Source organism: Haemorhous mexicanus, chromosome 2 (genome assembly GCF_027477595.1).
Source record: "Haemorhous mexicanus isolate bHaeMex1 chromosome 2, bHaeMex1.pri, whole genome shotgun sequence".
NCBI lineage: Eukaryota > Metazoa > Chordata > Aves > Passeriformes > Fringillidae > Haemorhous > Haemorhous mexicanus.
The window spans coordinates 39,564,894-39,578,593 of NC_082342.1; the positions used below are offsets into that span (position 1 = coordinate 39,564,894).

Sequence of the window (13,700 nt, forward strand, 5' to 3'; positions counted from 1 at the left end):
GATTTGAGTCTGTTAGAAAATGTACATTCAATGTTTGGTCTTCTATTCTTGATAAAAGATCAAGGTTCACTTCTGGGCAAGGGATCAGAGTAAACAAGCAAACCATTGTACAGTTGTTTACAATCTAGTTCCCCCCTGTCCCCTATATTTTACACACAGTTCATTGTAATACTAAAGCAAAGCACTTGGTATGTAACTGGATTAACAGACTCCTTATAAGCCCTCAAAAATAGATTCAGTGTTTCTGAAAAGCCCATGTTTTTTTAAGGCCACGATAATCTGCCAAGAGTCATTTTGTCTTTAAATCAGCATAATTAATCTGATGTTTCCGCCTCTCAAGTGATTCCTCTTCTTCTCTTCCATTCCTCACAAGATGACCCAATGCCTCTCACTGTCTGCGTAAACACTGGAGATCTTGAAGACTTGGCTGTCCCCTCACTACTTGCTTGTAGTTGTTGAGCTCCAACATCGCCTTGCACTACATTCACAGCGAAGAAGAACTTTGAGTATAATCTCTGATGAGGAGTGTGTCGTATTTGGGGGAGGACGGGATACAGAGGGCTGATTCAGAAGCTGGAGAGCTGGGAGATGCACTTCCAGAATCGATGGAGTCTCTAAAAGGAGAAGGAGGAGTTAAAGCCACCAACTCCTCCAGGTCTTGCTTGGCTGTTGGGGTCTCTGAAGTGCCTTCTTTGATGCTGTCATTTGAGGGTTTCCTAGCAGCCTGTGAAGCGCCATTGACTTCAATGGCAGGAAGCGGTTGGATCTCTGCAAGCGTGGTCATTGTTGTAGGGAGCTGGATTTCCCGTGGAATCAGGTACGAAGAGCAGAGAGGAGCAGCCCCCGCTGTCCCTGGAGTAGATGTTGAAAGCATCATAGAGTTCAGCTCACTGATATTGGCTGTGAAGCGAGTAACAACACTGCTGATCTGCTCCATGAGGGAGCCTTGGGAGGAGCTGCTTCGCTGGGGAGGCTCTGACTGGAAGGTGGGGGCTTCATCTTCTGTTCGGCTGACAGAGGCAGTTCTGTGGCTCAAGGTGCTGATTGGTGAGGGAGTCTGTGGTCGGTACTGAGCTGGGTATTGCTCTTCTGCTTCCGAAACCTCATAAAGCGTTTTGGCACTAGCCTCGGGAAATGTAGCGCTGCTACTGTGTCGGCTACTATCTGTGCTTTTAGAAAAAGGCTTGATCACTGCAGTTTGGTTGGGGTTCTCTTTTTTGTTGATGTGGACTGACAACCGCTGCCAAAGGTGTGCTCCTCGGCTGCTTTTCTCGTTCTGGGCCCAGGAAACTGATTTCCCATTAGAGCTGCAAACACAAAGGAGATAAGATGGTAACTTGCAACAAAGTTAAAAATTTAATTTCTGTACCTATATCAAGGGTATATGGTATTTTAGAGTTTATATTCACCATAAAGCTGACTGTAACTTCACCTATATCTGTTTATTGCCGTATATCTATGTCTATCGTTTATACCCGTATGTTCGAGGAAAACAAGCAGCATGTCAGCTCATTTCAGAGGCCGGCTGTGCACCCAGCCACCACCTGTTCTGTGCTAGATCATGGCCTCTGTCAAGGCCCTTGGGACATAGGCAGTGTCCATCTGGGGGAGAGAGCAGATTAATGGCTTCCCTTCTGTTGGACTGGTGTCAGGAAGAGGGCCTGTGGGACTGAGGGATGCATAGAGGAGTGAGGAAGAGCTAAGTGCTTGAAGAGAGTGAGTGAGAGACTCGAAATGGCTAGAGTGCAGGGGCAGGTGTGTGGGCTGGCCTGAGAGCTTTCAGTGGTAAGGAGCTTGGTATAGTGTTCTGAACATGGATTCATGGCATGGGGCAGGGGAGATAAAGAACTGTAATCTGCTAAAGCTGGGGAAAAATAATCTGTTTTTGTCCCACTATTTGAAAGCATTGGAGCAATACACAGAAAGGCACTATGCTGGTTGTAGGTAAGGGGAACAACTTCTTCATCAGGGTACTTGGCAAGCTACCTGCCACTAAATTAAAGAAATTATTTATTTTTTTTCAAATTGCAGGCCAGCTCAGAGAATGAAACTATGTTCCTAGTAGGAAAGAAATACCAGACAAGCTATACAAGCAACTCCTCATGGTAGCATGAGTTTGGAGACAGCAATAAACATTTTGCTCCACTTTTCTGGAAAATGAGTCCTCTTAGGGTAAATTCTCTTCAGATCCCATCATACTCTTTATCAAAATTGCTTATTTGTCTTCTCTTGATACCTAAGAAAAGCCAGCTGTGTCCCTTATAAACACATAGTATTTCCTTCTACATCTTCCTCAGTCTGATGAGCTGGTGTTCGCACATACATTAATATATGGTTCTTGGAAATAAGGAAGATACTAGAAACATTTCTTAGCTGAAACAGACAATGACTCTGAAATAAGGAAGATATTAGAAATATTTCTTAGCTGAAACAGACAATGACTCTGAAATGATGTCAACAGGAAAAACAGTCCACACATACAAATAAACATGATTTATAAATAAAATGCATCAGAACTTTAGACAATTCGCTTTGGTTTCCAAAACATTTGCTATAGGCATTTAGGAATTGTGAAGAGACAACAACATTGGAGACCCTGGCAGACTATTGCAAATTTGTTTTTTGTTTGCTTTTTAAGTCTGCAATAGATATCCTCACATGTTAGCCTGCAGCATAATAGTTTGCAAAGCACATACTTTACTAAATACAGATGACTTTATGTCATATGGAAGCCTTCATGTGGAGGCTTCCTTCAAACTATCAGTTTAATAGCTCTTCTGGCCATCTAAAAAAAAAGTTGCATGCTGAATGTAAAATAAAACCTCCTGGTGGGTTCACGTCTGTGATTACATTACATGGAATTACGATGGATTATGTAGCACAACACATATCCACAGATTTCCCCTTCCAAAGAAGCATGACAGAATCCAGAAGACAAACACAATGTAAAACAATGGGTACTTTAGGAGAGGGAGGACTGGGAAAGAGCTGTATAAGTACATATGGGTTCCCCGCTTAGTTGCAATCGTCACCAGGATGATATTTGTGTCTTGGAAGCTGTTTGTTAGGCCCCTACCCCCAAAATGCCAAGCAAAACAGCTGGTGGCTTTTAACTTGCTGTTCAGACAATCCTTCCTTCTGCTGTACTCCAATCAGAGCATGAAGGAAAAGCAAACTCTGTCCTGTAGCACTGCTCACTTTGACTCTTTGAATTTCTGGAGGTCCAGTTCTGGACTGAGCAGGAGATGGCACTAATGTCTTGCAAAGTGAAACCGTTCCCTCTGAGGGACCATGCACTTGTTTCCTTGCAACACATACTCTGTGGGTGTTGAGAACTGTTTGAGAGCCCTGGCTTACTGGTCATGCTGAGTCCTGAGCTCAGTGGGATCTCAGTGACAGCAGCAGGAGCAGAATTTGGATTGTTTGACAGATGAGATCTTGCCTCTAGTTCTGCTATGATGACCATGAAACCTTGTCCAAGTTGCTGCTGTGTTTGACCTGGACCAGGAGGAGGGAGAATGATCTGGCACTTGTATCTTTGATCAGGAAGAAAGAGAGGATGCAGATCCAGTCCTGGATGTCCTCCTGGTGAGGTGTTAGAAGGACCTGTGACAGGCCTGTCTACCACAGGGGTGGAATAAATGTCATTAACATGAAGGATTACTCAATGCAAAAAGAAATGCTTGCCCAAAGAAAGTGGTATTTTCTAGCACCACTCCTGACTTCAAGCACTAGCTTAGTACAGATGTTCAAACCCTTTTAAAAGTGTACTAAATACATATAAATATTTTAATGGCCTGAAGGTCAGATTGCAAGAGTTTGTGAAGGCAACATGCTACTCCCTCCCTGATCACAGTTAAAGAGACAATAATTAAGGAGGGATATGAGGTTGAAGAACTTGTGGAAAGGGAAAGGATGAAAGCTGAGTTTGCATCAAACCCTTAGGAAAGATCATGAACAGTTAAATCTTCAGAGGTGCAAATCACCAGCCTCCCTGAATCTCAGTTTGGGTTTGAGTCAGTCTTGGCTGATACACTCACACTCCTTTTGTACTCTGCCCTGGAGTAATCTCTGCATGTGGCTCTCATGTTGATCCTAGGGCTCTGAAGGAGACCTAATGGCTGTTTATTACAAATTTTGTTCAAAAGTCTGAAGACTTGACCATTATTTACTGCAAATTCCTTGATATTACGAACTGAATAGGACACAAACACCATCCACTGAACAGGTGGTGGGGCATTGGAATGGGCTGCCCAAGGAAGTGGTAGAATCAACATCCCTGGAACTGCTCAAAACGTGTTTGGATGTGGCATTTGGGAAAATGGTTTGGTGGTGAACACAGTGATGTTGGGTTTACAGTTGCACTTGATGATCTCAGAGGTCTTTTCCAACCTTTTTGATTCTATTATTTTTCAGTAAGGAGTGAACCTATAGCTAAATAATTTCTGCATCTGAAATGTATCCTATGCTTTATCATGCTACACCTACTTACTAGGAAGTCAGCATTGGACTGAAGCATGCAATCATTTTATTCCTCTGTGAAAGGAGCACCACTTGTTTTCTTATATTGCCATGAAAATGGGTTGTGGATAAATTGCTGTGATAATACTTTAAGATCCTGCTCTAACTGCATATTGATTGGTACTCTGTCAAGTTAACTGGAAACAACACAATGCTCACAACTTAAAAACAGAGAAATAAAGATAGATCACAGACAAAGAATAGAATATCTAGGAATGGAATTGCTTACATTTACTATGCCCAGCTCTGCCTTGACTCTTCAATGATGGGAAACTTAAAGATTGTGAAATTTTAGATTCTTCTTTTAAACAGATTTTTGGCTCCATCAGTTGAAAACAGAAGAATTACACTTTTGACCTCCCAAAGGAATTTCATTACAAAGTTTAGCTGAATACAAATTTTTCTATCCCGCTCTTGTACTCTGCCAGTTCTTCTGCTGGCACATTGCACTGAGTAGAGCAGAGGAGAATGGAGCAAACTTCAAACAGTGATACCAAAATGTTCAGATATCTTTTGGGTTTTTTTTTGTAAAACAAAGCCTTTTGCAGAACTTTTTTTTTTGTTTTTAATTTCTTTTGCCATAGGTTAATTAGGTTCAGCTTTATGCATAGGAGAGATTTCCTGAGAACCAGACAGTAATTGTTTCTCGATTGTCTTTACTAAAAGCTGCTTTAATTTTGATAGACTGGCTTTTTCCCTGCCTTCTAGACTTACATAATATGTACAAGAAAAGAAATTAGAATAAATGAGAAAATTTGAAGCAGCTGATATTTCAAATATTTCTTCTACAGTTGTCCGCTTGATGACAGAACAGCAATTAGTTTTGTTTCTAATATTTTCTCTTACTGAATCTCTTTAGAGAGACTTGAATTTTGTCTTTAAGGATTTTTTCTGTTCATGAGAGCTATTAACTGCTTTTTATACACTTAGGTGTTAAAAAATATTTCCCTCCCTTTACGAATGTTTTTTTTAATTGTCTAGAATGGGTCACTTGGTCTTTTGTTTTTGTTGAGGTAGTAGAACTTTTGTTGCAGTATTTTTTCCCTCTGTTTTATGATTATTTATGAGATGGTGCCTAGGTCTGCCACAAGTGCTTCTTTAGCTAGGTGCTAGTGAAGCAAATTTGTTTTGTAAGGTACTTCAAAATGAAGAAGAAATAAAAAACAGGAAGAGGAATTTACAGACACAGCAGCTGAAAACTCTCGTATTTTAACAAGGGTGCCATTCTCATTAATTAACCAGAGCTGCTAAAATTAGTTCTGGTGCTGAATGCCTAGGGACCAGTACTGGGGAAAGTTAGGGAAAACATAAGCAATTTGAAAATAAGTCACTTTTTCTCTAAATATCTTTCACTGAACTAGGAAAATCAATTTAAAGTGATGGAATTCATTATTTTTTAAGAAAGCCCAGAATGAATAGCTGTAAAGTGGAAACCAAAATATAAGTGGAACCATAAAAATATAAGGGAATTTTTGTTTTCTGTCACATACTAATATGGGTATCTAACTCCAAATTTGGAATGGTACAACTGCAAACACACACTGGACAATAACTTGATGGGGACATGTATGATATGTTTGCAACCTGTCCTCATGTGACTACAATAGGGAAAGATTTAAAATTTTTAATTTTTTTTAGTCCATGAATGGAAACTCATATTTTGGAACACTGGTCTAAATTTTATGGAGCTAAAATTGGTAGGAAATTTGTGCCCAGATGTTTCAATGGCTGAAGTGTTGCAATTAATGTATAGTTCTGATAGTGTGCAGACTTCCTGCACCTTTAAAGGTGAGCTCTTCCTGTGTTATCCCCAGAAGCAGCTGGCAGTGATAAGCAGGATAAACTTCTGTATTTGGCTCAGCCCATATATTCTCTTCTGCCAAAGAGAACCCTTGTTATTCAAAGTAAATAGTAAAAACCTGTTCTCCTTTTAGACTCCTCTGCTGAAACCTTATTAAGAACTCAAAGATATAATCACTCTGCCTGAAAAGGATTTGTGGGCTATCTGCAGGCTTAATTAAAACTTGATTCTTCATAAGGGATGGTGTGTGTATGTGTGTGTGCCCATGATGAATTCAAGTAGGGGCTAATATGCATTTTCTTTCCTCTTGCCTCCTGCAATCTCAGATCATTATTTCTTTTGCTTGTAGTGACCCAAGTTCTTCACCCCTGGGAGAACGCAAGTGCTTTGCAGCATGCTAAAAACACTGAAATGAAATAAGTGGTAGAAGTGGTGAACTTCAGTATACAACTATGAAGAAGCAAGTCATAGTTTCTCCCAGAAATATACAACAACCTGGACAACTGGATGCAGAACTAAAAATGCCTAAATTAAATCGATTCTGCCACTGTAGTGTTTTTTTTTGTTGCTATTCCTCTAATTTTAAAAAGCTTTTAAGAAAACCTCTACATGCCTATGTAATTGTTTCCCTAGGTAAAAGACAATTCTGCCACACACAAATAACCTGCTAGTAATATATCACTCAAGTTATTTAGTTTAAATTAATCTCATACTGCAATTTCTGTGAAAACAAATGACAATAAAAGAGAAAAGACGAATGATACAGGGCAAAAAATAATTTTTTCAAGTCCTGAGTTCTAGAAATAAACAATTACTTGCAATTATTTTTCAGAGTAGTTTTCTGTTGTGAACAGCAAGAACAATTATTTGTATTACTCTACAAACTGTAATCTGTCAATACCTCCTTTCCTCATGAAAATCCCAGCTGCCATTTACATGAGTGGCTTTAATATGTAAGTATGAAAGAAACTACAAAGTGAGAGGGGGTTGATGGAAAAAACCTTTGCCAGTGACCTCCCAGTGCAGCCACCAATGATGCTGATTCTGGCAACTGCTTCAGCAGCATGCCTGGTTAGATTGGGAAATGGAAGGTCTGGTATCTGAATGAAACATTTCTAGTACATCAGTGGTCATCACCCAAAATGCAAAAATGATCCTGGTATGAGATGTATCTTCTTTCCTCTACAACCATGACCTCATTGCTATTGTTAATTAAACTAACTAGAAATGTGTTATGCTTTTTGTCTGAAAAAATGCCCTTTCAAGCATCTCTGAGAACATCTCTGCTACACTGGAGCATTCTATTCCCAGGTTGGAGAGAGGAAAATGACACCTCTTGAACTCCGAGCTCTGTTAAGTTCCACTTAAAGCAGAACATTCTTTAAGGTGTTTTTAGCATGACTTGATCAACCTGATTTTTCATTGTTTTCATTGCTAAAGGTATGAAGTAGGAATTGGGAAAAATAGAAACAATCACCTTACCTCACACTGAAATCAAGTGTAAAAGCAATGCACAAAAAAACCCCAAAACATAAAAACCACACAAAACACAAACAAAAAACCAACCAATAAACCAATGAGAAAAAAATTAACTCTCCCAGTTGTATCTCCAAAGTCAAGAGTTGATTTGATTTTTATCTTCTGCAAAGAGCATGCAATTGGAGTAATTTTACATGTTTGGCATGCCTAATAAATAGTTACAGAAGTATTTTTGTGCATGGGATTTATCAGCAGGAAAATTACTCCTGTGAGTTATTAAGCAGTTTCTTATTAATTGCATTCAAGTGACTAAAAAATGCAAGAAATGTGAAAGAACTGCTGTTGTGATGGCTGCTGTTGCACAAGGTATTTGAGGATGTGAGGTGAACAACACTGCCCAGTATGAATTGCACAGCATTATTTAGACTGGAAGACTGTAAGTGGGATTTGGTCAGTATCATGGGTCCTGTGAGATGATGAGTTTTTTCACCATTCACAATTGGTCAGGTCCCTGTATGCCTTTTTCCATCTGCTCCTCCTCTCAGTGACTTCTAGCACTGGTCTGATACTTACTGGGACATGAGAATATATCTACTTTCTGACCTGCAATGTCTGAGTTCTCTCTGGGAGATTCCCAGGCTATCCAATGGCAACTCTGCTGAGCTCACAAAATTGGACAAGGACCATTGGCCAGGACATTGTGGCTGGAGACAAAAAAATACTGCCATCAAATGCAATTGCACTCTATGTTAAGCAGCAGGTGTTCTTAACTGTTTGAGCAGGTCTTGCAGCTGACAGTCTTGCTGTGGAACTATTAGACTGACACAGTTTCCAGTCTTTTTGACTGTTATGGCATCCTCTTTAACAGGAACCTTTATCTCCTCCCTACTTGACTCAGATCGATTACAGTCTGGAATGCAAACAGATTCTTCACTGTGAAGATATAAAAAAGAAGTTTTTCCAATGTGTATATATGGCCAGTTAAAACAGAGCTGAATACTGTACAACAAAATACAGTTGTCTGACAATTGCATGTACTTTTCCACTCTTCAGAGTTCCATTGTCTATTGATTTCAGATAGCTTTTAAATGAAGCATAAATATTTCTGAAGGCAATGCAATGTAAGAAAAAAAATTCCAGATGACACATAGAAAAGAAATCACTCCAGCTGACAAGAAATATACTTTGTGTGCAGCACTCAGCAATCAATATTTCTGATGGTATTTTAACTGCAGGAGCCCTCAGGTGTGTGCTCTGTGTTGTGAGTGTTGATGGCCCTACGTATGTGTGTGAATGCTGTACCCAAGGGAAGCATTACACTGTGCAAGTGTCTCCCTGAACACCCTCCTGCAATGATAGAATTTCCCAAGGGATGTAACACTTGGGAAAAGTGATGGTATAATTTGGTCACCCTGCGCTCTGCTGTTACATTTATGAATATCCTACAGGGCTTATAAGGAATGAGTAGATCTTTTAATAAATGGTAAAATGGTTCTTACGCTTAGCAGGACATAACACAATGACACAATGCTTCTTAAAAGCATTGTTTCATGGAAGATGTATAACCATCTTTGCCATGTATGTGCTTATATATTTATGAAAGGACATGTATGGAGAAATGAAAATTGTGTCCCATGGGAGAGCTCAACTTTTGGAAATCTGGCTGGACTCAAAATGAGAAGAATTGCTGAAATCTCCAAGTATTGCACAGAATTATGTAGTTTGAAGTATTTCAATAGGAAAAACATCAAAATGGCCATACTTAAGCAGTTAATCCTTGTTACTAAAGGATTAACATTGAAAAAATCTAGTATTTAATATTCATTAAATTGTAGCATTGCTTAATGTCATGCAAAATATAATGACAACGAAACAAAAATAAGTATATGAATTAAATTGAGAAAGCTACAAAAAAGATGCTTTAAACTGTATTTAAAATTAATTTGAAGCCTTTCCTTAAAATAACTGTAAAACTCAGCACTTTTCCATAAGATATTTTGATTGAGAAGAACCAGCATTTTCATATTGAATATGTTTTTATCAATCTGTTTTCCTCTGCCCTTTTAAAAAGCTCTTTTGGTTAGACTTAATGTAACCCCTAATATGTAGCAGACCTACCCTTCCTCCAGGTTTTGATGCTGCTTCTTTTCATCTACCCAACTAGCTTAATGAGCCAGGTGTAAGATTTCTCCTCCCCAAAGCACCATATTACAACAACATCACACAGGACATGTGGTTCAGATCACTGGGATGAACATGGTGCAGGGTTTTTTTGTAGTCAGATGGAACACATAAATCAGCAGCGTCAACATGTTTTCTTTTTTTTTTTATCCTTTTTTTTTCTTTTCTAAACATTCTTTATGGGATACACAGGAATTACAGACAGAGGATTTAGCCTGGAATTATCCAGGGCTGCTCCTTCTGTTCACAGACATATCACACTGACCTAAGGCCACTTGCTCTTTGCTTACCTGGTCATTGTAGCTCGCCCACCATTCCCCATACTCCCTTTTGGGGTGAAACACTCTATTTCCGACTTGTGCGGGGGGGCCAGTCTCCTGCCTTTGTACCTAATAAATCACGACAACAACAGGAGCAAACAGAGAGAAGTGATTGTGTGCTCAGCTTTCTTTGTCAGCTGCTGTGCAAAGGGCCATGCACATGAATGTTACTGTGGCAGTGGTAGAGAAGAGTGCAAAGCAGCTGTGGGAGTGGTGGGGTAACTGCGTAAAACCCCAGACCAGTCTTAGAGCCAACAGGGTTATGCAGGACAGGTGCTCACCGTTTTCTTTATATATATATCTGTATATATACATATGTCTGTAACTCTATATTGGAGGAGCCAAAGAGTTTTAAAGAATAAATAACATGCTAACAATTTAATATTTTTTTGAGTTAGACCAAAACAGAGAAATTAGACCAAAAAGAGAAAAAATCTCTTTAGAGAGAAACAGTTTAAGGGAAGAAACACTTAAGTTAAGAATCAGTGGGAAATCAGCTGGTGGCCATGTTCTCAGCCATAACTTATTTCCCTGATCCTACATCTCTGTAATATGTGGCTGGTTTCACTTTTCAAAGCAAACACCAGTGTAGTGGGCTGGTTTGGTAAAATTGGTTGTGTTACATCACAGTTCATATTGTGAATGGGACTTCCTCTCTCCACTGGCAACGAATTGAAGTTAGATGACTTCCTGAGATCTAGACATAAAGTCAAGTGAGATCAGTCCTAAACCTAGAGCCAAGTGCAGTACTATGTGTATTTTATGTACAAGACCTCGCACTTTGATGAAAAAAACCCACTTGGATAAACAGTTTAATACTTGATCATCTAATTAATTCATGGATGGGATACAAGATAAGACCTGGGTGTTATTTGCTCTCTGAACACTCAGTTGAGATGAGAGTAATGTAGAGGTCTCACTGTCTCTCCTCCCAGCAGTGAACTTCACCCTAATTGTACAAATTCTTGTTCTACCTGTTGAAATACCTATTTAAGTCCTTTAAGGAAAATTTGGGCAAAGTACCTTTATGTTTCTACTCAAAGAGATGGTGATATCCCACCCCCAAGTCCTATGATCTGCACTGTGAAGTTTTAACACACTTCTGTGGGGAAGCTTGTGCATTTGACACTGTTAAAATCACAGAATAATGAACTTTTCTGTTGCTCATTCATTAATCTGATCTAGATAACAAAAGTACCTTGAAGAGAATTACCCTGTAAAAGATAAATAACCTGAATACAGAGAAAGTGAACTACATATTGGATGCAGATGTAGCAGACCCTCAGATGCAGAGTGTATTGCATAAATCACTGATGAAGAAGCTTAGTGAATCTGAGAGTGAACCGGAGACAGCAAAATGAAGTGTATATGTGCAAAGTCCTTTGGTTTACAAAGTATAACCTTACTGAAAGGAGAACAACAGCAATTTTGCAGACTGGCTACCAAGGTTTTAAGACAATCTGGAGTGTGGTATATGTAGTGCTCCCAGATAGGCACGAAGCTCGCAGAGAACACACGTACTAAATGGAAGTCGATTCCTAGAGCGGAGAAAAAGTGGATGGGTTTAGAGAGTAGATAAATTTACTGAAAAATACAAATGAAGTCAAACTGGATTGTACAAAATTAATTGGGATAGCCAGAGAAAAGGAGAAGAAAGAAAAGAATGTGTAGAAACTTCACAGGAAAGAAAAAGGAAATAAACTTGGAGTGAAGGTGTTAGACATCAGAAAGCAGAATTTAGGAAGAGCAGGATGAAAATACAATTGTGTTTAGAATAAATAACTGAAAATGATATTTTGTGTAGCAAGGCATAGGGAAAAAAGTGAAACTAGGAAAAACTGGGAGACTCTAAATACTTACAATAAGCAGGATTCTAGAAAGCAGCCAAAAAAAAGGAACAAGAGGTAAATGTCCTTGGTAATCCCATCTGTAAGAACCCCAGGTAAGGATGGATGTGACCCACATAAATAAACTTCCACAACTGTGCATTTGATACTAGCATAAATTTCATTATCATGAGAATCAGCAGAGACACTGTTATGAATCTCTCAAGTTTATCCATCCACTCAAGACCAAATTACACCACGAGAAACAACGTGTTGCCTCCTAAAACCTCAAAGCCTTGAGCCCTAGTAACTGCTGCTCTGCCATTCATTCAGTGCTAAATGTCCATGGAATTATGAAAACAGTGACCAAACTCTAATCAATCCTGTGGGTGTGGAAAGTGCCTCTAACTTGAAATGAAACTACAAGTTTCTTTGAATGACTATTCTGAAAAGACAAACCAACAATTCTGCATAAAATGTTTTCAGCTCTCAGGGCAGACACATGATGTTACTTTGGCTCAGAACATCTTGCATTAGGAAAATGTCCCCTTCCAGGTTGTTAAAACTGAGCATTGCTTTAAAAGAGCAAATCTGTTGAGAGGGAAAACCCTCAGGCATTTCTTTGCAGTTGACATAAGAACTGCTAATGTGAAAAGTAATTGAGTATTTTGGAAGAGTCATAAAACAGTTGAGTGAGAGCAGTATTCACAAGAACAAATTTATTTTCTCATTTTCTCCAATTCCAGGACTATATATTGGCTAGAAAAAAGATACAAGATTTTGATTCTGTGCAGAAAGGCAGCAATTAAATTCTGTTATAGGATTTAAAATATTTTGGGTCATCTTTAAGTGTTTTTTTCACATCTTTGGGTGGGGAATGGTGATCTATGTCATTTTATTAGCACAGGAGCGATGATAAATACTGATATGTTTTATAAGTGTTGATCAGTGACAGGAAATTTGGGAAGCAATTCCCAGTAACTCAGTCACTGCAGGGCTTATCCCTTTGCCAAATGCTTGGTCACATCACTCCATCTTACACAGCAGTGCTCTGATGTCTCCAGAGAGCCTCACTTGAGAGAAAGAAACTCCTGGGCTCAGAAAACATGACTACATTGCCTTGTTTTTCAGGGAAGTCAAAATACATTTGATACATGGTAAGAAGCACCAATGAGACTGCTCAGGTTTGAAAGCCTTTCTCTGGTCTTCACCTTCCAATTAAACTCCTCTTGTAGACCAATATTAATGGATACTATGGAAAACAAAGGGGGAATATGGGTATCATCATCCCTAATGAGATCAATAGTGATTCACTATAATCTGTAGAAATCAGCTTTTATATATGTGTGGATTTCTAGTGTTTTTGGTTGGTTGGTTGGTTGGTTGTGGTTCTTTGTTTTGGTTGTTTTTTTTGTTTTTGTGTTTTTTTTTTGTTTTTTTTTTTTTTTTTTTTTTTTTTTTTTCTGTGCTGACAAGTCTCTAGATATGGGTGTTTTTCAGACTATGCCTGCACAGTAGATCCAGGTGCTGGTATCCTGGTGGTCTTGACTTCATGTTAGGGTTAGACCCGTC

General features: G+C 39.0%; 1 protein-coding gene across 3 annotated transcripts in view; it reads right to left on the reverse strand.

The window, feature by feature from the left end:
* Window positions 1–484: 484 nt before the first annotated feature.
* The window catches only part of GRM5 (glutamate metabotropic receptor 5), a 228,598-nt gene continuing 215,382 nt past the window's right edge, over window positions 485–13,700 (reverse strand). Inside the window, exons 8-10 of one of the 3 annotated variants that reach the window (XM_059840357.1) lie at window positions 10,273–10,371; window positions 8,573–8,734; window positions 485–1,307 (exon numbers count right to left, since the gene is read on the reverse strand). In XM_059840357.1, the coding sequence (XP_059696340.1) occupies window positions 485–1,307; window positions 8,573–8,734; window positions 10,273–10,371 (1,084 nt within the window). The remainder of the gene's footprint in view (window positions 1,308–8,572; window positions 8,735–10,272; window positions 10,372–13,700) is intronic. The other 2 variants (XM_059840358.1, XM_059840359.1) reach the window with 2 other exon arrangements.